Source organism: Scleropages formosus, chromosome 18 (genome assembly GCF_900964775.1).
Source record: "Scleropages formosus chromosome 18, fSclFor1.1, whole genome shotgun sequence".
Classification (NCBI taxonomy): Eukaryota; Metazoa; Chordata; class Actinopteri; order Osteoglossiformes; family Osteoglossidae; genus Scleropages; species Scleropages formosus.
In genome coordinates this window covers 11422577-11444442 of record NC_041823.1, presented here as the reverse complement: position 1 = coordinate 11444442, position 21866 = coordinate 11422577, and the positions used below count along the sequence as shown (strand labels likewise).

Sequence of the window (21866 nt, the reverse complement as noted above, 5' to 3'; positions counted from 1 at the left end):
CTGTTGTGATTTACCAGGGGTATGTAATCGGTATACAGAGAGGGCTTTTTGACAAGAGTGGCATTTATGGTGTGTGTTCTGAAATTCAGATGAAACATTTTAATCAGGAATTAAACAGAACTTAAGTAGTACTTGCTTACATTATTATTATTTAATATAGGTCTTAACATATGTTAAAATGATGACATGAAGCGATATTAACTTTTAACCATTCTTCAGATCCACTTACATCATAGAACCCTCCACCCAAGTTCCCTACCGTACAGTGAGGCTCCAGTGGCCACTGAATTATATAATCTGTAATCACTCACTGCTTTCTGCTGAAATATTTATTATATAACCTCTTTGGTTCCGTACTGGATGAGTACAGAGGTCCTACGCGATTCAACAGTGTAGCAGCGGCTTCGAGCTCGCTCTGCGTGTGTCAGTTCGGCTGATGTTTGCTTTCAGCAGCTGCCTCCCGAATCAGTCGTCCTGGGGAGTAAAACTTCTTCCCGCACGGCCCTTGCAGATGGGGTCGCAGAAAGACCTGCTGCAGTCGGCCTGCAGCCAGAGCGCACTTCCTGGAAAATATTCACTTTGTTTTGTTTTTCCTCCTTCAAGCCATTTATAAATGTGCCTTTTCTCTAGAGCTTTGCTGTTCCACAGTGCAAGCGTGTCTCCCCCCGGCGGTGTCGTGAAGCTCGGTGGTTCGTGATCCGGCGTTTTTCCACCTCTCTGTCGCATGGCTTCTCTTCAGGTGCCAAGAAACCTTTGTGCGTGTGAAATGGGCGCTCGCTTAACTTGTGTGCGGAAATGCAACGTCGGACACATGGGGACAGCAGGGGGCGTGACGGTTAGGGCTTGTTCCCTCACAAGCCAAAGGTCCCTGGTTCGAGTCCCACTCCTGCTCTAATGCCCTTGATCAGAGTGCAGTAGCAGTACAGTACCCTGCTCTATAACAAAGGCAGAAAAAATAAATCCTTGTAAAGTTGGTTATGGCCATGGACAAGAGCATCAACTAAGGAAATACTGGGGCCAAGATGAGTTCTTAGGGGTGTCATGATTCGGAGTTTGGTTTTGTATGAGAATTACCATCTCATTTTGAGTGAAAGTAGTTAAACCCAATCCAGGAAGAGAAGATATGTGGTGTGGTTTTTTTTTTGGTCCCCCCCCCCCCCCCCCCTCAATAATAAAGGGTGCGTTTCCATTGAGAAGGACAGCGGTAGCTCGTCCCATTAGCCTTTTAAGGGTAAAACGGACAAAGAGCCGCTGTGGTGAGGGCTGCTCGCGGACCAGGGAGGAGATGCAGCGGCCGCCGGAGCCAATCGCAGCGCTCTGCGTGCCGACAGCGGGACCCGAAGGTCCAACAGCAGGCAGCGGGCGCGCGCCGAGCGCCGGGTACTGAGCGCGGAGCGCGCACCTACACCGACTGACCCTCCGTCCGGAGCTGGACGCGGGAGCGGGAAGTGAGAGCCCGGCGGCACCAGGTGAGGTGACCCGCGTGAGCATTTTTCCCTACGGCATCCGTTCGCTTCGCTCCGCACTTCTCTGCGTTGCCCCCTCCCGCTCGTTTCGTGCGCGCGCGCGCGCGCGCGGGTCTCGTGTCGTCGATTTCCGCGGCTTCGAAGCGTGCGTCCGTGGGTTGGCATTGGGGGTCCTTACATAACACCGCACAGCCGCGCGGGGTTGGAAACGCGGCGTTTTTCCAATTATTTTTTCTTATTCATTGACATTGTCTTGGGAAGAAAGAACGGAGCCAACCAATGTGAATGTGTCATGACTGCTGCTGCGGTCGGATCTTTTCTCTCTTTTTCTTCCTTTCGTTTTTCACTCTCCCCTGCCCGCTCCAGTGATGATGGGCCGTTTTTCGAACGCACACACAATGTTAGTATCTTACACATCTTATTGCTGCGTAACATCGCTGGAAATAACAATGAATTCCATGTAACGGTGAGGATGTATGGAACGCCGGGTATTTATAGATGCGCCACACGGGAGCTGTTGTTGATTTCGACGTGCGGTGGGCAATAACAAAGTCACGTGACCACCCCTCACCACCACCACCCCCCCACACCTCCACATGACATACATAGAATATAGAAATTGAACGAGGAATAATGTAATCAGAAATCCGATGCAGTGTTGATTTATTACACTGTAGTTGTAGTTTTGCGTTGCGCCTCGTAGGTTTTACTGTGTAGTTCAGCTGCATTATTTTTATCCAGAGAGATACAAATTCAAGATTTTGACACTTCATACATACATAAAAAGCTGTTTTCGTCCGACGGCCAAGCTGCTTGATGGTAAGAAGCTGAAGTATTTTTTAGCCCTGATGTGTTCAGCTGTAGGAGTAATGACTATTTTTTTTTCCAGTAACCATTAATTTAACGCACAGATTTTGTGTATGTGGGATTTTTATGTTTATGCAATTTACTGATCCCTGTGTACTTCATGGGTGCAAATGAAGACATTCCAATGCAATTTGTGTTCATCTGCTAAATCTGCTTGTGCTTTACTACTCTTTAATTCCGATAACTCTTATTTTCAAGCTTCCTGAAAGTGATCAACTAATTATTATAATTTAAAGTGGATCAAAAAATATTAACTTCCCTTATGATCTAGAGATAAATGCAGATAGACTGTATGCATGCTGGTGGATTTCATTAGTACACTGTACAGCAGCACGTTTTGGAACATTTTGTATTGGTAGGTAAATTTTACAGTGCTTTGCTAATTAAAGAGTAGCGTGTAAATGAATGAATAGAATAGGCACCCTTTGCGACATCAAGACCTTGTAAGCAGTGTTTGTTTTGCTCTAGTGGTTTATCTGGCAATAATATGAGTGCACTAACACTTGCCTTTGTAGACAAGGCAGTGAATCACAGCTGATTCATTGACTCTGCTGGCCAAGGGGCAGTGCACTAAAATGAGCCCATGGCTTATGAATTCAGAGTTCTGATTGGTCCAGACAATATCTACAGTAAACAGTCACACACTGTACAGGACTCTGAGCTTCAGCTCCCAGTGAGATCATCTGAGCAATGCTGAATTCCATGAGATATCCCGAATTAACCATACCTCAGCACCTCATTTTCTTGGGCATTTCCAGCATGACCACAACAGCTGCATTAGCCGTCTAGGCGAAGCCTTCGCTGACCCTAGCGTTTAAAGTTTAATAGTTCACAAGTGGAATAAAAATAAAGATATTAAATGGCAGCTTGTTGTATGGTAGTTAAGGACACAAAGCTGTAGCCAGATGTTTGCTTGTTTAAGCCCCACTCTTTGCTACTGCTGTAGGAGCTTTTAGTAAGGGATTTGTCAAGACTCACTCCTGCAAAACTGCCTACATGTGTAAAGGGTCAACTATTATTTGTGTTTTTTTTTTTTTTTTTTTTTTTTTTTTTTTTAAGTGTCAACTCAGCAACACATTAATAAGAGATCATTTGTAAGTTAAAAATAACACTACGCTAGTTGTTGGGGGGACAAAAGCATTGCGTAATTTTGTGGAAAATGTTTATATGTGACCCTGTCCGTCTTAAAAATATAAGGTCAACTCACTGCTCATGCTCTGTGTGCTACATGGTAGAATATCAAAGATGCATTTACCATGGGGTTAGAGCTGTGCATTATGTGCTCACTGTGGTCTGTATAGACAGAAGTCAGACTCTCAGTGGGTACGTTGGAGGAGCACACGGCCTGCTTTCGGACTGTCGGAGGTGTGGGGGCATCTCGGATAGCTGGGTCTGGTACAACTTTGAAGATGACAAAGCTGGAGCGAAACTTGGTGGAGTTAAAATCAATTTTTTTTTACAGTTCCAATTGTACCCCAGTAGTAAAAAATAAACAAATGGAAGAAACAGATGTATAATCCTACAGAAATCCTTTATTTATAACCAAATGTCCCATATGCTAATATTAAATTAGATGCGCATGATGAGTAAAGGCAGTGATTCACTGGGTTTGCCCCAGATTTCTATGGGCTGCAGAAGGGCAGTCTTTTAGCCGCTGGCCTCTGTCATGCAAAATTAAATTTGAAATGCAAATTGGTCTAGTTTGTTTGCAGTTATACAGCTTTTATAAGGTTTAACAATGTTAGCTGATCCACAGATGAAAGGATGCATCGCTTCTGTAAGGGTGAGCAAAACTGAGTTTAAAAATATTCTGAAAACTGAATAAAAAATGTACAGTATAACCTTAAATATGTAGCACATTTTTTCACATTAATGAAAAATTAAGTTTAATTATGCATTAAACATTGATGTAAGAAGACATTGTATATATAGGTCTCAAAATCACCACAAAATTACAATTTTATTTTATTGTTTCATCTACACAGGACATTTGTTCCCAGTGTAGCAGCTGTGTCTATAAAGCTAGTAATCTGTTACACATGATTCATGGTTCCAGGGCTGTAACCACTCAGAAGACACAGCCAAAGGGACATTATTATATGGGTTATGTTAACACATTGTCTTTCCTTGACAAATATATTTTCGCGCTTAAATAACATTTTCATAAAAGACTGCGAAATGCGACAAAACAGCTATGCCCACTATTGATATTTGTATCAGCTTTATTATTAATTCTAAATTTATTAAATAAATTGGTGAAGAATTACATTAAATATAAATTTGTGGAGATGAAATATTTAAATTTTCAGTCATAACTTTTAATGCAGCTCACATTTCAAAAGAATGCTGTAAGGTTTTTATTTTCTTTATTATAACTATGTCTAAGTCTTTTACAGACTCTATCCAGTGAATAAATAGAGGTGTCTCTATTTTTTTCGACAAGTCAAACTGAATTTATTCAGATGCTTTATGAATTTTGCACATTGTTTCAAGTGAATTAAAGGTAGTTACAGTTACATTTATTTACTTAGCAAACACTTTTCTCCAAAGTGACTTCCAATGAACTCTATGTAGTGTGATCAGCCCACGCACCTTATTCACCGCGGTAATTTACACTGCTAGATACACTACTTACACTGGGTCACTCATCCATACATCAGTGGAACACATTCTCTGTCATTCATAATGTGTGACATGATACGTGATGGACTGATGTCCTATCCATGATATTCCTTGTCCCACATCCTATGTTGCCAAGATAGGTTCTGGAACACACTGACCCTGCACAGGACAAATGGTTGATGATAATGAAGTTAATAAATGAAAGCCTTCACAGTGAATTTTTAATTCATTATAGTTTCCTCTGAGGTATTTACAGAAAATTGCTCGCTCATAAATCAAGGACATCTGTATTAAACATTTATTGATAGTGATGTAGTGGTTGTATATATGAGCAACTGGAGTTACAAACAGACTTCTACTACTATTTGTGTTCATAAGTTGAGGACCCAGTGTAATATATTGCTTTGTAAAAACCTAGAGTTATAAGTCACCTTGGGAAAAAGGTGTCAAATAAAAAGTAATAATGACGAAGGAAATATGGGTACAGGAAACACTGACTGCTGTGTGAGTCAGTAATAGATGAACAATTTTTAGAAATCAGTGACGTTCAGTCCCACATGTTGCATTAATTTCATCCAGTACAGTTGATGCAGCCATTCAGGGAAGTATGTTTTTGAGAACCTGGAATGTCTTTACCCTTAAATACACAGTTACTGTCACGGTAATACAGTTACTGACCCCCAACTGTTCAGGTGAAGACCTTACACCCCCAGCGTGCCCTACAGAGTATAGATATATTACATCCTACAGAGAAGAGTCCTTTACTGTGTTCTGTTCAGCCTTCTGTGACCCATACCTCACATACTTGTAACTCTCTGCTTGTTCCTACACAGTAAAGCAGGGAAATTTTACCAACCCCCCCCCAACCCCCCCACCTCTGGTATTTAATCTAGTGCTGGCGGAATGCGATGGTTTTGTTTACACAGAGAATATGTTCCCTTTTATGAACTGAAATGAAGTCCCTCACACCTTTCAGCTGGTGACACGCTGCAGGGATGACTGGGGGAGAGGTTTGGAAGGCCTTTGTCATTACACACTTTCCACCGTTGTGTGTGAGATCTTGCTCGACGAGGCCACCGGGGGTTCACTGGCATGTGTAAGTGGGTTATAGCTCCAGTATGATGCGTATCACGAAACAAGTGAGTGTTTCGACGGTTTCTATCCTTACAGTTTTTTTTCTTCCTTTGTTTTGATGGCAGTAGTTCGGTCAGTGGTTGCGATCATCAGCACGGGGAATCTTTCTCGGTCTTTGTTATCTGTTGAGGGGAAAGAGCTGTTGCTGGAGAACAGGGTCAGCGCACGGCGTTGAGTCAGTCCCGCTGTGGCCGGAGCGCTCCGAGCACTGATGTCATCAGCACGGAGCGGGACGAGGGCCGTCGCTGACAGGCGCGGTTGTGGCCGGCTGGCGGGGACGCTTCTGGGGTGGGGGTTAGAGGGGGTTGGGAGGGCGGGGCGGGGCGGGGCAGGGAGGGAGACTGCGGACACCTTTGCTGTGCACCCAGGCTTAATGGCACAGTATGGCTGCTGTCCACTTTAGAGGACCTCCCTGACACAACACAACACTGGTCGTCGTCATCATTTCCTAAATGCATTGCTGATCACCCCCTAAACACTATAGTGCACCCCAACAAGACAGATATGCGAATATTCTCTTTCGCACTACATGTGCTTGTCTTCATTTTTCGTCTTTGGGAAAGAGGAGAAGAGAATTGGGGGAAAGGAAGGAAAAGAGGAACATGTTAAAATGTATCGCACTATAGGGTCATTACAGAGCACTTTGTACATAGAAATGTACACAGGACTTCATTGAAAGGCTACAAGGACTGCTGTGAACATATGAAATGCACAGTTTCTCAGTTTCTGTCCACTGAAATGCTTAATTCTCAGTCATTGCTTTCAATAGCCTACTTACCGTCTCAAAATATCTAAAAAGAACTGGACGTAAAACTCGGCCAGATCAGCTGAACCCACAAAGTTCCTTTTCAGGACATTAATGCTGTCAAACCTTAAGTTCTCATCTGGCCTTTTTCACTGTAATCTCATTGTTTATAAGGAGTTTCTTCATATTACTGGAAGAGATACATAGTTGGGTATTGTGTTACTGCATTAAAATGAAGTTTGATATACTTTATGGGGTTTTTGTGACAGTGGCTATTTGCAGGACTGGTGCTTTTAGAATAAATGACTTATACGATTTGAGTAATGGAATATTATTGCGAGGGGACAATAAAGGAAGAGTACTTGAAAACCAAGAAAACGTTTTTAGTTCCTAAACCCTGCAGTTTATCTGAAATAAAAGAAGTTTTTGTCATTTTATCATACAGTGGAATGGTTGTGCCGCTACGGGTCTTCGTTTTCACCAGCAAAGCATGTATAACTACAGTCAATTCTAAGTGAATATAGAGGTAACAAATAAAGAATTTGTTATTTCAAAAAAAAAAAAACAGAAATGAAGAGGACAAAATCCAATTATGAACAAAATTAGCACCTTACAGTACAATTATGCTGGATCCACACAGCTGGATAGAAGCAGAAACTTCATTGGTTCTGCCTGACGGTGTATTTACACTGGTATTTTCGCCAGAACCAAAGCCAGTGCCGCACTTCTTCACTGCGGAATAAATATATTCCAAGATAAAAAAAAGAAATAATCAATAAATATGGAGCCTAGCAGCGGGTCATGTTTTGATCTGACCTGTGGATGCTTCAATAATCGTACACCTACACACGCAGAACACACACATTCTGTGACATTCTCGGGCCGGTCCGCGTTTTTCATGCTTGTTCTTTTTATTTTTAGCGTTCCGCATGAGTTGCGAGCCTTTCGCAAGCTATTCTCGCAGGAAAGTGTATTGGACAGCCGTAACGCCGTGGCGCGAGAGGAGGCCAGCGCTACGGCGAGCCTAAGGCACTTGAGATCCCGCAGTGTAAGATGAAGAGAGCGAAAGGCGCCTTTGTCCCACGCTGCCATTGTTGTACTCGTCCAAACACAAAGGACGCCACAGTTGCAAGAGTGCAAAGGCGTCACAGTAAATAAATACAACATTTACCAGACTTTGCTGCCCGCGCCATTGGAAGCCATGATGCTCTGCACACACGGAAAGGCTTCCCCAAGTGTGAGAGCCGTAGACATGTGGAGCTTCGGGCAAACGGGTCTGACGGGTGCGTGTTGAAACAAAACCGTACAGACATTTACATCAAATATTTGTACGGTTCAAGATCCACACCCTCAATTCCTGGCCAATGTCAACTAAATTAATATGGGATAGATGAGCTGTACCTATAGAATGTGATATTGTTCGTAGTGATTAACACACATACATATTTGTATGGTCATTTGCAGGAAAGCGTGTCTTGGAATTTGAGTAGGATTTTAAGTTTTTTATGTCTGGAAAGTCATAGCTAGATGAAATTTTTTTCGCTCTCATTCTTTTCTTTTCGGTGTGGTATAAGAAGCCATTTAACGCACTCAGTTCCACAGGACTCGGCAAGGTAGGCACTCGGGTTAGGTGCAAACCGAAAGTCTTTTATTGTGCAAGCTTGTGCTGCACAGTGCCGAAAGTGCCGAGGGTGGACCGGCACGAAGGGTGTTGAATTTGGTACGCGGGACAACACGCTCGGGGGTGTTTTCATGCACACAGATTCTAGGCTTGATCATAGGCTCAGGTTCAAGATCCCAGACACTCGACCTTATTGGAAGGCAGGCGAATGGGAAATCGGCGACTAGGGAGTGGGGCGCCGCTGTGCCGTGGGTGCCTCTTCTCCCCCTTGTGCTGGGCCGTACTATTCTGTGCTAAAGTGATTAACTCACTGTTCCGCTCAAGTCTGAGTCCACTTACTGGAAAACTTTTCTCCCCACAAGGCATTTGGTGAACGAACTCTTCTGCCGTTGGTCTCATACAAGTATTACCCAGGTTGCCTAGGTGTACCAGGTGTACCACAGTCCAAAGACATGCTGTTCAGGTTCCCCTCTAGTGTGTGTGAGACAGAGTGAGTGTGTTCCACTAATGTATGGATGAGTGACCCAGTGTAAGTAGTGTGTCTAGCAGTGTAAGTCACCGCGATAAATAAGGTGTGTGGGCTGATAACACTACAAAGTTCACTGGAAGTCGCTTTGGAGAAAAGTGTCTGCTAAATGAAGTAACCTAAATGCAGTTGAACAAAATGAGTCCAGTAAATATGTTACTGCGGTGACAGTTTGTTCTACATTCATTTTTCCGCTTGACCTATTTTATCTCTTTAAAGCTTCTACACCTTTCAGTAAGCCTTACTCATCATAGTGTGTAAAGGCGATAATCTAAGTGACTGGCTCGATGCTCCCTCTGTGGGGAACGTTGGTCAGGTTACACTCCGTGACTAACCGGTGGACAGCTGCCAAGTGACACACACGCGCGCACACATCGGCACCTGTGGTGTGTGGGAGCCGAGGCTGGCTGCGGTGACAGTGTGCGATGTCACTTTCTGTTTGTGTGTGTGTGTGTGCCCCAGACACGCTCACACTTGACAACACAATAGTCCCCCAGTGTCCCCTGTCCTGAATGGCAGTATTGACTATGATTAATTATCCTTTTGTTTATTTTGAAAAGCAAAGGCGAAAATATAATGTGCTTAAGTAGACCCTGGGTAGGTTTTTGTGTCTTCTTCATGTGTGCTAACGACGGTTCTCAACGCCTATTGTTGCTCTTTTTTATGAGAAACATACATGGAAAAAAATCAGATTTCTCTGGCTCCACCCATACAGTCAGAGGTGGGAGTTGATCCAGTGTAAGAGGCTACTGCTGAATTAACGCAGAGCAGTTAATGGTTTGACCCAAGTGTGATTTTGACGCAAGTCAGAACTTCTAGCGGGACTTTGGTTGGAACTCCAGGCCGGAGGAGAGCAGGTTCATCGCTGTGCCGCTCGCTCGCTCCTTGGCTGTCGAACCCTGGAAGGGGACCATTCAGGCTGAAGGGCACTTTCTTGGAACCCCAGAGAGCCGTCTGAACCTGGTTGCGCATTGCCATGGTAACCCAAGCCCTGTGAGCCTGCTCTTCTGGAGCTGGGCCGAATACTATGGGGACAACTGAAAGGTGAGCCAAGTTTGGGTCAGTTGGGTTTGTTGGGTTTTCTCTGTTCCCAAGGTCAGGGTAAGCTAGCGGGGTCACTCGGTTCAACTTTTAAGTCTGTGACCTAAGCGTTGTGTCTCGACATAACGTAGTCCTGGGTTCTGCTCTTCTGGGACACTAGAGATGTATTCTGACGAGGTGTTTAACCTGCATTTAACTCATACCTCATGGAATTACATCATGCACTGTATTCCTAGCTCAGCTAATACAGAGAAAATAAAACCTAGCAAGCTGTAAAACGAAAAGAAAAACATAAGGTGTTTTTGCACTCTTCGCGTTTATCTGATCTGTTTTGGAGTTTCTTGTCTGTGTTCTATCACAACTTCTCCAAATACAGATTTGTGTTTCAAACAGGATGTTGACTACCCTACTGTGTTTGGCTGCAGAGGACGATGAAGCACATCGTATTCCTCTTTCTGATGAGTCATAGTTCTCCTAGAAATTTAACGAGTGAGGAATAATCCTTGAACAGCAAATGCATTTAACTCCGTTTCATTCCAGTTGTACTTTTTTCATGTTTAAAATAACGTAAAATATTTCACATCATTATTTTGCACACTCTAAATTGACCTGGGTTAATTATATGTAAGACAGCATGGTGGTGCACTGGGTAGTGCTGGCACCTCACAACACTCAGGCTGTGCAATAGGATGTAGGTTCCTGGCAGCGAATAAGTCTGTGGTTACACCGCATTGGATTGCCATCCCATCCCCACCTAGACTAGACAGGCTTTGCTTCTGAGACAGGCCCATGACCACTGCAGGACAAGGGATTACTGACACTGAGTTCTTATATATCATAAAATGTAGCATATATATAGGAGCCTAGAATTTAATTCCAAATTCCCAATTTTGTTTCTGACCCTATTGTATCACAAAAGATGTTAGTTTTAGAACTCAGACAACTAGCAATATACAGTAGATGCTGCAGTGCGCAAAACTACAGGTTCAGATGGAGCGAAGGACATAGAGAGAACATTCATTTTAAATAGAACACTAAGACACAGAGATGATGATGATGATGATGATTATTATTATTATTATTATTATTATTATTTCACACCACAGATCCCTTATCCTGAAGAACCTGCACCCTAAGCCACCCCCAGGCTTTCTTTCCACTAGCAAACACGGTCACCCCTTTATTTTGCCTGTAAGTTCCCCCAGTGGTTGCACACTTTAATTCACATTTCCCATAATGCAACTATTTACAACAAACGGGCTTCCCGCTCCAACTCACGGTAACGTGGATCGTTACAATATGTACTGTAGATATTTATGTATACCCACAGTTCACCGAATTGTTCTTTTACAAGCTGCACCCTCTCAAGTGGCTACATCTTTCACAGCATTTTTGTTCACTTTGCATTGTTATGAGGCTTTATTATCTCAGTGGCCAACGACCATCTTTACTATCAAGTGAGTTATACAGCCTTCCCCCCACCTTATGAAGGTAACGTGCTCCGAAAAAACCCTTTGTAAGGTGAATTCTCTTAACTTGTGGACAAAATGACCATTAATTTTAGTAGTGAAAAATGCGTGTTCCTCAGCCCCGACAGTGACACCCATTTATACTGAAATCTCATTAAATCTCATTAAAACGGGCAGTTACATCATGAGTAGTTCTAATAACAAAACATTACACGGCAGTTTTCCTTTATTAATTTTCAGTTTTGCTGGTTTTCTGTCCACCTGTGCTCATTCAGCTCTTTTTTTTTTTTTTGGTCTTACATACACTTAACACTTTGTGTGTGTGTGTTACATTGCTGCATACGCGGCTGAGTGATTGTTAGGGAGTTTAGTGCCGTGCATCTATCCCTGTAAGTCACGTTGGATGAATGCGTCAGCGAAATACTGGTTAATAATCGTTTATGTCGCTTTGAGGAAAAGCGTCTACTAAAGGAATAAATGTAAATGTAGTGTGCTGGTTTTTTTTATTGAAAGCTATGAATGGTGTAACTTTGCCCTTTGAGTTCAGACACCTGCGCTCTCGCTCACACACACACACACACACACACACACACACACACACACACACACACACACACACACTGACCCACTGTGTGTGTACTGTCTCTGCAGCAGAAGGCGAAGACAGCAATCCCCTTCTACGAGCGGCTCGGACGAACAAGCCAACGGCTGGACGGACGCTGCTTGCTCAGAGTGAGTTCAGGCCCGGTAGAAGTGAAACGCTGGCCGTCTGTGATTTTATGTTCTTTCAAAGGATTCGAGATTTCGGAAAACCTTCCCGTCATGAACGTAACTCTAGCAGTACACTGCAGAAACAGTTTTGGTGCGTTTAACAGAGCCATTTATGCAAATGTGACATATGCTGAAGACAGATTTAGGCTTTCAATAATGACCTTGTTGCTATTTAAAATGCTCAGTTTGACTTTGGAAGTCTTGGGTCTGAAATACCTTGTTTGGCACATTTAGAGTTCTAAGTATACCATTCTAGCTTTGGTTCTGTCAAAAACTGGTTATGATTTAGTGGCTGCGAAAAGTTTTATGATTGTTTTTATTGTGTTTTGCTTAAAGAATTTTTTGTAACTCAGGTCTGGCAGTTGCAGGTGCATTTTTTTTGTCCTTTGCTAGAGAAAGTGAAAGTTTCCATTATATGTAGCCTTATTCATTGCCACTCCATAAAACTGAATTTATGACTCACCCAGTGATAAAGATGCCAAGTATCTACTTATAGTAATCGAGCTATAATAACAAGCTATGAGAATGACTGGAACCTCTACAGAATTAAAAGCGTCATGAACGCAATAAAAGAGGTTTATCAGATTTGTTGTGATGCGCGAAGGGTTGATTCTGCAAGCTTCTGGTATTTACCGTCTCTCGGCCGTCTCCCCCAATGTGCTTCTGCGCTCCCGTCTCCCCCTCCGGAGGGCGCTATTAATAATCCTCGCTGTGGCGGCACAGCGATCGTAACATCGAGCCGTTCGCAGCCGGTCCACGGAGAAGGAGGCTCTCTCTGGCCCAGCTGGCTGGTTTCAACACTCGGTGCAGAGGCTCGGTGAGCGGCGCTACGCCCAGAGCCAGAGACGGGCAGACAGGTCTTGGGGGTCTGGACTTGGAGAGACCGGGCCACAGGGTCATCGATCTGTGTGCCAAGACCTGATGACTGTGCCCTGATCACAGCTCTGGAAATCTCTCTGTTCTTAGTTGTATGGGACAGCAGGGGGCGTAGCGATTAGAGCCAGTGCCTTGCAGTTGAAGGCCAAGATTTGCATACTACCTCCTGGTGCAGTGTCCTTGAGCAAGGTACTTATCCAGAATTGATACAGTAAAAGTTATTTGGCTGCATAAATGCGTAGATCATAATAATTATTAAATGGTTGTGTAATTCCATTTTGGCTGTAAGCTTTAGTTTATTTCATTTAATTATTGTGCTGATTGTGTGCGAATGAGAGCATTAATCCACCTCTAACCTGAATGAATGCATCTGTCCTGAGATGAGGTTTAACCTGTGCCTGTATTAGTGTGTGTGTGTGTGTGACACAGAGAGAGTGTATGTGTTCCACTGATGTGTGGATGAGTGAGCCAGTGTAAGTAGTGTATCCAGCAGTGTAAGTCACCACGGTGAATAAGGTGTGTGGGCTGGTAACACTACGTAGAGTTCATTGGAAGTCGTTCTGGAGAAAAGCATCTGCTAAATAAATAAACGTAAATGCAATGTATTACCTCACTGAAAGTAAATATAAATGGATTTGTTTGGTTGTCCAGGCCTGAGACCCCCTGGACATTGTGAATGAATCATTTTCTTTTATTACTATACCATAGCATCTTTTACAATGATCTTATTCATGTAGCATTTATCCCCTCACTGCTTACAGAAATGAAATGAGCGTAGGCACACTTCGGCTAAGAGCAAAGCCTACGGCGTCCTCTAGCTCTGCCTTCTGCCGAGTTGGAATCGCAGGAGGACATAGCTCGGTTTTGTTCACTGTTTCCTCCCCGTGTTCTTATGTGCACCTCAGAGACATGGCGGAGTTTAAGGTCCAGATGGCAAAGCACCCCCCCCACCACTCTCCGCTGCGACCGCCCAGCGAGCACTCGAAGGACCGCGCCCTGAAAAGGCTCTCGTCCGAGTCCAACGGGACCGGTGAGAGCAAGGCGGGGTCGGCCACGCCTGTGGAGCTCACCGCGCTGGAGGAGTCCTTCCGCCGTTTCGCCATCCACGGCGACACTCGCGCCACCGGAAAGGATATGCACGGCAAGAACTGGTCCAAGCTGTGCAAGGACTGCGGCATCATCGACGGCCGGGCTATCACCCTCACCGACGTGGACATCGTCTTCACGAAAGTCAAGTACGCATGTCTTTTTTCCATTCTCAGTGAGAGGGAGCAATGTTGCCGATACAGTTAGCTATTTGTCTGCCCGTTGGCCTCCTACCTGCAGGGCCAGCAGGTGGCGTAGTGGTTAATGCTGCCTCGTTCCACTCAAAGGACCCAGGTTTAAATCCTGCCTGCTGCTTTAGTTCCCTTGATCAAGGTCCTTACACTGTATCGCTGTGGTAACAATGACCCAGATATATAAATGGATAAATAATTGCGTGTGGCTTCACATAAAAACCTAACAATTACATTTATTCATTTATCTGATGCTTTTCCCCAAAGCTACTTACAATGTTGTTACCTACGATTTTTACCTAATTATTACCTAACAGGGGGGCGCGGTGGCGCAGTGGGTTGGACCAGTTCCTGCTCTCTGGTGGGTCTGGGGTTTGAGTCCTGCTTGGGGTGCCTTGCAATGGACTGGCGTCCCATCCTGGGTGTGTCCCCTCCCCCTCCGGCCTTGCGTCCTGTGTTGCCGGGTTAGGCTCCGGCTCGCTGCGACCCCGCTTGGGACAAGCGGTTCGGAAAATGTGTGTGTGTGTTACCTAACATCGTACACTTTCAAGAACATTATCAGATGGTGAAACACACTTTTGTTTTCCTGGCAACGTGCATCGCAAAAGCGTCCACTAAATGAATAAATGTAATTGTAAAATGAAGCGCATCAGCTGCATTGTGTTGCTTTTTTCTGAAATGGAATGGTATCACGGGAGGAAATCGGTTGAATTATGGATGTTTCTGGAGTCAAGTTAAGCAGCCATAGTCCTTATTTTTTGTTCCTTTCAAAAAATAATGGTTGAATGTTAATTCTTAATAGGGAGCTGTGAACATCCAGAAGCTAAGAAGAAAACCATGATTAAGGACAAGTATGTGAAGAGCCCTATTTTTAGAGTATTCTTGCAAAGGACGACAGAGGACTTATTACTATTAAAAAAAAGCTATATTTATGTGTAATGTCAGCCAGGCTAAAAAGTTTAGTAGAAGCGGGGCATCAGGCCATGGGTAACATAGTACAGGATTGGGATGCACCTGTTGAAGAGAAAAATCCAGTGAGATGTCAGTTTTATCCCCTTTACTTTGAGACAAATGTGTGCAGTAAAGAACAGCAGGATGAGATTTAGGTCCATTTCACAGAAATATTTAGGGCATTTTGTCATTTAGGGCAAGTTGTCATATTTCTAAAAAACAATCATGGTTAATGTGGAGTCTGTCTCTCTGATCTAAATATGAGTTCTGCAAATTCTCTTTGAGTTTCATTTCAACTCCCTTGTGCCGCATCAATGCAAGGAAAAGATGTATTGGAGCGAGATGTTTAAAAAGCACATCGTGGCTGTGTTCTCGGATGGATTTGTCTCCTCTCATCGCATCAAGTCTTCCCTCTAATTGTCCTGTCAAAGGTCATGCTTCAAACATTTAGTCTTCATTTTCCATTTTTGTTGCTACTAAGGGACGTTCAGGAGAAATCAGAGTTAAGATGCCATGGATTTATTCAGAATGAAAGCTCTTCCTTTTCCCACGACACCAAAGTCCTGCTGCAGTGAGGAACACGTTCATCTGGGAAACCTGGCAAAATGTCATTTTACAACCAGAAAAAAAGGGCTGAAAACATTTTTAAAAAAAAAAACACTGAGAAATGTTCATCTTACTCTTTGGTTTGACTCCGGTGACCGTTATTTATGTTTTTTCATATACGGATTTAAAATGACTCTGGAAAAACATTGAATTTGACAATGTTACAGCTTGTAGTATCTGAATTTCACTACGGAGCAACTTCAATTCACAGTTTAGTCATCAATCACACATTTTTACTGGACACAAAGATTGACAGGCAGTTCCTACTAAATCCAAATGACATGAGCCATAATTTGGTGTTTTAAACTGATTCTCTTGGTTTGGACAGAAATGAAAAAGTGTGTTTCCTAGAGTGTAGTAAACTGTGTGGGTAAGCGGCCAACTCTGAGCTTCGAAATGGTGGTTTTAGGCTTGAAAATGCGCTTAAGTAATCCATCCACTTCATTTAATCAGCCTTATTAAATCATCCTAAGGGTACAATAATTGTAATTTACCCTTGACATTTTATATTCAACAAGGCTGCCCTCTATGATCATTCACGTATAAATAGAGGTAATATAACAAATTGTAGACTTTATGATGGATTGTTCACTGAAACTGTGAGCCAAGATATTCTACAATGTTGAAAAAAATGTATAAACTAATGTTTAAACTAAGATCTAAACTTGTTTTCCCGACTAAGAGGAAAGGAAGGCATGTCACAGCCTTTCTGTGGGCTCTGTGGTTAACACGGTGCCGGCGTTGAGTCCGTGACACCCTTAACAGTCATAATTTTTAATAACCGCTTGAGTTATTAAACAGTTATGAGCACTTTTGGGTGTATCGTGGGAAAACACACATTCTTTGGTGTATTTCTCATCAATAACATATGAGGCAGTTTGCACTTGTTTTTGTGCTGGAATGAAGTTCGGTCATTTCGTGGAAGGTTTCGCTCTGCGATTTGTAGGCTCCGTGTCCAGCAGGTCTGAATACCATACCTTCGGACCAGTGGAATAGGCGAACCTCGGGTGCAAGCCTTTCTGCGCTTCACCCACGATAAAACGCTCGCCAGTTCTCTGCGTTCTTTCAAGAGCTGCTCTGGAAAAGCTTCATCCCGGGATGAGCTCTGCGTATAAACACAGTCCTACACCGCAGTGCCGGAACGCGGAGGCCGGGGCGGAGAGAACCCTGGCCTTCGTCCGCGGGAGAGCCGGGCCCGACTGGTGGACGTAGCCGGCCTCCCCGGACAGGAAATCCTAGCCTCGGACAAACTGCCCGGGTTTAAAGATTTTGCTAGTACAGCTAATGGACGTTCCCATTCAGTCGAGTGGAAAATTGTGCAAGACTCCCGTTACGGCACTGTCATTAATAATTAGTAAAGAGATACACGCCGGGCAGCTGGTTGAGCAGATCTGCTGGGGGTGTCATCCCTCCGATACCATCTGAGAAGAAGCATCGCTAGCTACAAAGAGGCGCTAAAAGCCGCGCTACCGTGGCACATGTGCGCGAAGGAGCGACGAGAAGGGGAAGTGATCCCACCCAGAGCGGACATATCACTTACTTTTTGTACGTTGTTTGTCTCTGTTTATTACAATTTAAGTTCTGTATTGCGAAGCCTTGGAGTGTGCCACGCGGGACTTTACTTCGCCCCCGTTGGCCTCCGCAGGTCCCAAATAGAAAGTGCGGAACGGGGCGCCCAGAGCCCAATTGCACAGTAAAGCAGTGACTAGTCAGTGATGCGCGAGGGCCGCGGAGCGCTAAGGAAAGTGCGCGCGCTGTGTATACTTTACACCCGGGCGCTGGGTAATGAAAGGATTCCTGTGGGGGGCGAGGGGGGGGGGGGGTGTTATGAGCTGTTTGGTCTCCAGGCGTGAGCTGCGGACCGGGCCACACGGCTCGGACGCAGACGTGCGGACATGGGCTCCGCTGGCCTCGCACGCGGCTCCGCTATGGCCGTGGAGAGAAAGGACTCCTTTGTGTAGCCCAGGACACTGCTTGCTATGTCCTCTGCAAGGTGAAATGAGGCTCTGCCTTGTTTGAGCTGGAGAAGTCTACACGAGCACTGCTTTATTAAACTGTTAGTGTAAGTACTCACGGTTTCAGTTGTACATCATCTCCAGAGGGCCATAATGTGGGGAGTAAATCTAGTCTTATTGCTTTACTTTGACACTTTGCTCTACAGCCCCTTTACCGCTCACCCTGTGCCAGGACAATCTGGGAAGATAGACTATAAAATTGGATGTAATCTGATATATATAAGGGCAGGGGCTGTGCCTGCTGTATGGTGGGTGTGGGGCTCGAACCCCGGACCCACCGTACAGCAGACTGGCATCCCGTCCCTGGTGTGTCCCATGCCCCCCCCCCAGCCTCGCGCCCTGTGTTGCCGGGTTAGGCTCTGGTTCGCCGCGACCCCATTCGGGATTAGCAGTTGTTGCCTCTGTGTGTGTGCGATATATATATATTTAAGTAGTTGCATCCAGCTACTTTACTTAAAGCAACGTTGTTGATGCATACAACTTAAGAAGCTGCAGCACTTCAAGAGCTCCTGCAAACACATCGGCACCCGACGGTTGCGTATTCCTTTTGACTTGTTCCGGTCTTTGCGGTTCACGACCGTTTATTTAACGCTGCTGATCCAGGTAAGAAAAAGGTAATACAGCGAGGAGAATTTATACCAGACACACGTACGTCGCCCGTAGATACGACCGGCCAGCTGGAAGTAGTAGAATTTCACGTCTGACATTGCACAGCACGGAACAAGCCGAGAGGAATGATCCCCTGAAATGTTGAGCGGTAAAGGACTGCCCAAACAAAAGTGGTCATTGGCAAAGTCAAATTAATAATAAACCCAAACAGGCCTGTTTACTGTGCTGTGTTACTATGACAGCAGGTAACCGAGGCAACGGCGGCTTTTACAGGCCCGTGTTTATGCGATTTATCTCCACGGCAATTTCTGTTTGTGTTTGTGTTACTATGTGCTTTCTAACATGAAACGGAGAGCTGCTGCGTGCGGGCCAGTTTGATAAATTCCTCCCCCACTCGAAGAAAACTTTTTTTTTTTTTTTAATGACATGGCTCGAACTTACTAAGTGACAAATGGTGTATTTTTAGAATATGTTGCATCAGGGAATAGTTTTACACCTACAAGAATACACAGCGTAGCCACCGGTCAAGCTTTTTAAGCAGACAACTTAATTTAGTTGTGTCTGAGTGCTACATGTGAATGCTTTATATCCCTGTTTTGTAGGTTACATACATCGTAAAACACTGCTGCCTGTTTATTCATTTCATCTGTTGCATTTGTCCAAGGTGACTTAGGTTTGCACACTGAGCTTCTTATTATTTACCCATTTTCACAGCAGGCTCATTTTTACTGGAGTAATTCATGGTAAGCACCCTGATCAAGGGTATTACAGTACGAGTGGGATTCAGCCCCGGTTGTTGCTTATTGCATGGCGATGACGGCTCTAACCGGTACGCCACCCGTTGCCTCATTACAGAATAAAGGACGGCCTGTCACAGTGTCACCAAGTCCAGGTTTGAAATGTACATGCAAAGTAATAATATGTGTTTAATGACTTTAATGATAATGCTGCACAGTTTTGTTGTTGAGAAATACATTGGTTTTTAACCTGCGTCTCAATCGTCTTTGTCATCGTAGGAAGAAATCCTGTCGCACGATCACGTTTGACCAGTTCAAGGAGGCGTTGGGGGAGCTCGCCAGGAAACGGTTCAAGGACAAGACTGCGGAGGAAGCGGCAGAAGAGGTCTTTAAGATGGTAGAAGGAAAGTCACCCATCATATCTGGAGTCACGGTAAAGCCCAGTCAAATCTGTCACAGCCACGAGTTAATTATACCTCGGGACCTTCCTCTTTATTCCATTTCGGAGGACATTCCCGAGACTTCTCTAGTGTGGTTAATTCATACTGAACCTACCATTAGTGTATGTGCTGGTGTCGACCCTACCGTAATATGAACATTGTACAGAAGATCAAAGGTGAAATACAGCTAACACTGATTTTGTATTCAGTTTAATGATTATTAAATGCTTTCGTTCAGTCCTTGACTGTTAGAATTTCAGTTATACTGCAACTGGCTTATTTAAGGTTTTACAGAGGTTTATTTACAGGTTTTACAATCCTGGATGCACGTTTGCTTTTTTCGTTCTTTCTAAAATTTGTGGTTTTTGGCAGTTATGCACATATCATATTGATTAAGAGTGTTTGTGTCAAAAGTGGTTGTTAACTGGAAGTGACGTGAAAAGACAAGTGGACACGTTAAGGGATTTGGTAATTTAACGTGATCTGGGACCGCGTGAGCTATCGAATGTGTCCGCGCTACATAACCCACTCCTCGATCCCCCTCCACACAGAGAGCCGTGGCCTCCCCGACAGTCTCCCGCCTGACGGACACCACCAAGTTCACAGGCTCGCACAAGGAGCGTTTCGACGAGACCGGGCGGGGAAAGGGCAAGGCGGGCCGCGTGGAGATTGTGGACACGTCCGGATACGTGTCGGGATACAAACACGCCGGCACGTACGAGAAGAAGGTCAAACCCCCTCCCAAGCCCGTGTGACGACGGAGCGGAGCAGAGGGATCGCAGCGGAAACAGACCACCACCCACGCTATTCGTTTTCTAAAAAAAAATTTTTTATCAAAGCACAAAAACAGGACAGGATGTTGTATTTCCACTCATCTGTGAGCTCTCGTGTCCTTCTGATGCGTGAAAACTGGAATACAGTTTACATGTGCTCTGACAGAGACAGTACTGGCTGGATACATTCCATCCCAACAGCACGTTACTGCCAAGCTTCCAAGTGAACCGGCGGGGTTCGGGGGGGAAAGCAACAGGTTCAGCATTCATTTTAGAGACTTATCATCATTAAAGGACTAAAAGAAGTAATAACAAATAACACGTTGCCAAGTAAGAAAAAAGGTATTTGACAAAGACGACTAACTACTCCAAGATTGCACTTTTTTTCATTTTTATTTATTTATTTCTATATTTTTTGTGAAACGTTTTTGCAGTTATGCATAAATTGTACTCCTTTCAGGTATTTAATTAAGGAAGCAGATGCAAACAAAACTGTAATAGTTCTTCTTCTGTCGTTTCTTCACACTTTTCAAATAACTTCTTCCGTTGACAAGCGGTTTCTTCGGCGCAAGTCAACCACCTGCATCTAGACCAACGTGGCGTGCCGTACGCGTCACGTAATGAGCCAGGGTTCCGGGTACAGATTAGACATAATCCTAGGCCGAAAACAATGTTCAATGGAGGAGAATAATTAACAGTACAGTATAATTTAGTTCAAGACTGGCCTTCATTTGTGTCTGGCAAACCAGGCCTCTTATATTGTTCTTCATGTAGTGTCATTCGCAATAGTCAGGAGAGTCACATCTTTTACTAATCATTGTCCCTTGGGCATCCCGAAGGAAGCTAATTTATTTGCGCTTCTTTGAAATCAACGCAGATTATTCTATAACATTCTCTGAATCATCAAAATGATATAATCTAAATAGAAGATAGTTTTTTAATGTATTTTTTGTATATTGTGTAAAACTGTTTTCCCTTCATAAGTCACTTTTTAATGTGCTCATCCTTTTAACTGTTATGTTCATTTATATGGATTCTGTATCTTTATATACACTGAAGCTTCGGAACAGGAAAAATATTTTGCTGATATGTGCCCTTGTTTGAACAGCAAAAATTTGTCAAAAACAACATGTTCAAATTCATTTGCAGGTGTATTGGCCATAGAAAAACCTGTTAATGCCATAGCCAACTTAAAATTCACAACTATGGATATTAAAAGGATTTTTTGTATATGGGGAAAAGATTGTATTTTCTGTTTTATGACATTCATGTTCAAATTTATTCAGTTCTTAATATGTTGATAGTACAATATATTGGTAT

General features: G+C 43.9%; 1 protein-coding gene across 5 annotated transcripts; it reads left to right on the top strand.

Moving 5' to 3' along the window:
• Positions 1-1250: 1250 nt before the first annotated feature.
• tppp (tubulin polymerization promoting protein) lies at positions 1251-20549 on the top strand. Of its 5 annotated transcripts, none has more exons than XM_018740694.2 (5): positions 1251-1469; positions 12146-12223; positions 14044-14373; positions 19613-19766; positions 20325-20549. In XM_018740694.2, the coding sequence occupies exons 3-5, from the start codon at positions 14048-14050 to the stop codon at positions 20526-20528; spliced, it is 684 nt and encodes a 227-aa protein (XP_018596210.2). In that variant the 5' UTR covers positions 1251-1469; positions 12146-12223; positions 14044-14047; the 3' UTR covers positions 20529-20549. The 5 variants fall into 5 exon arrangements, with proteins under 5 accessions (XP_018596210.2, XP_018596209.2, XP_018596212.2 ...); XM_018740693.2 differs by having other exon boundaries at positions 12143-12223; XM_018740695.2 differs by lacking the exon at positions 1251-1469 and adding an exon at positions 2149-2285.
• Positions 20550-21866: the final 1317 nt, after the last annotated feature.

Excerpts from the sequence above, each read along its gene's own strand:
- tppp (XM_018740692.2), top strand. Across the intron at positions 14,374-19,612 it reads ATCGTCTTCACGAAAGTCAA|GAAGAAATCCTGTCGCACGA; the intron begins GTACGCATGTCT and ends TTGTCATCGTAG. Across the intron at positions 19,767-20,324 it reads CCATCATATCTGGAGTCACG|AGAGCCGTGGCCTCCCCGAC; the intron begins GTAAAGCCCAGT and ends CCCTCCACACAG.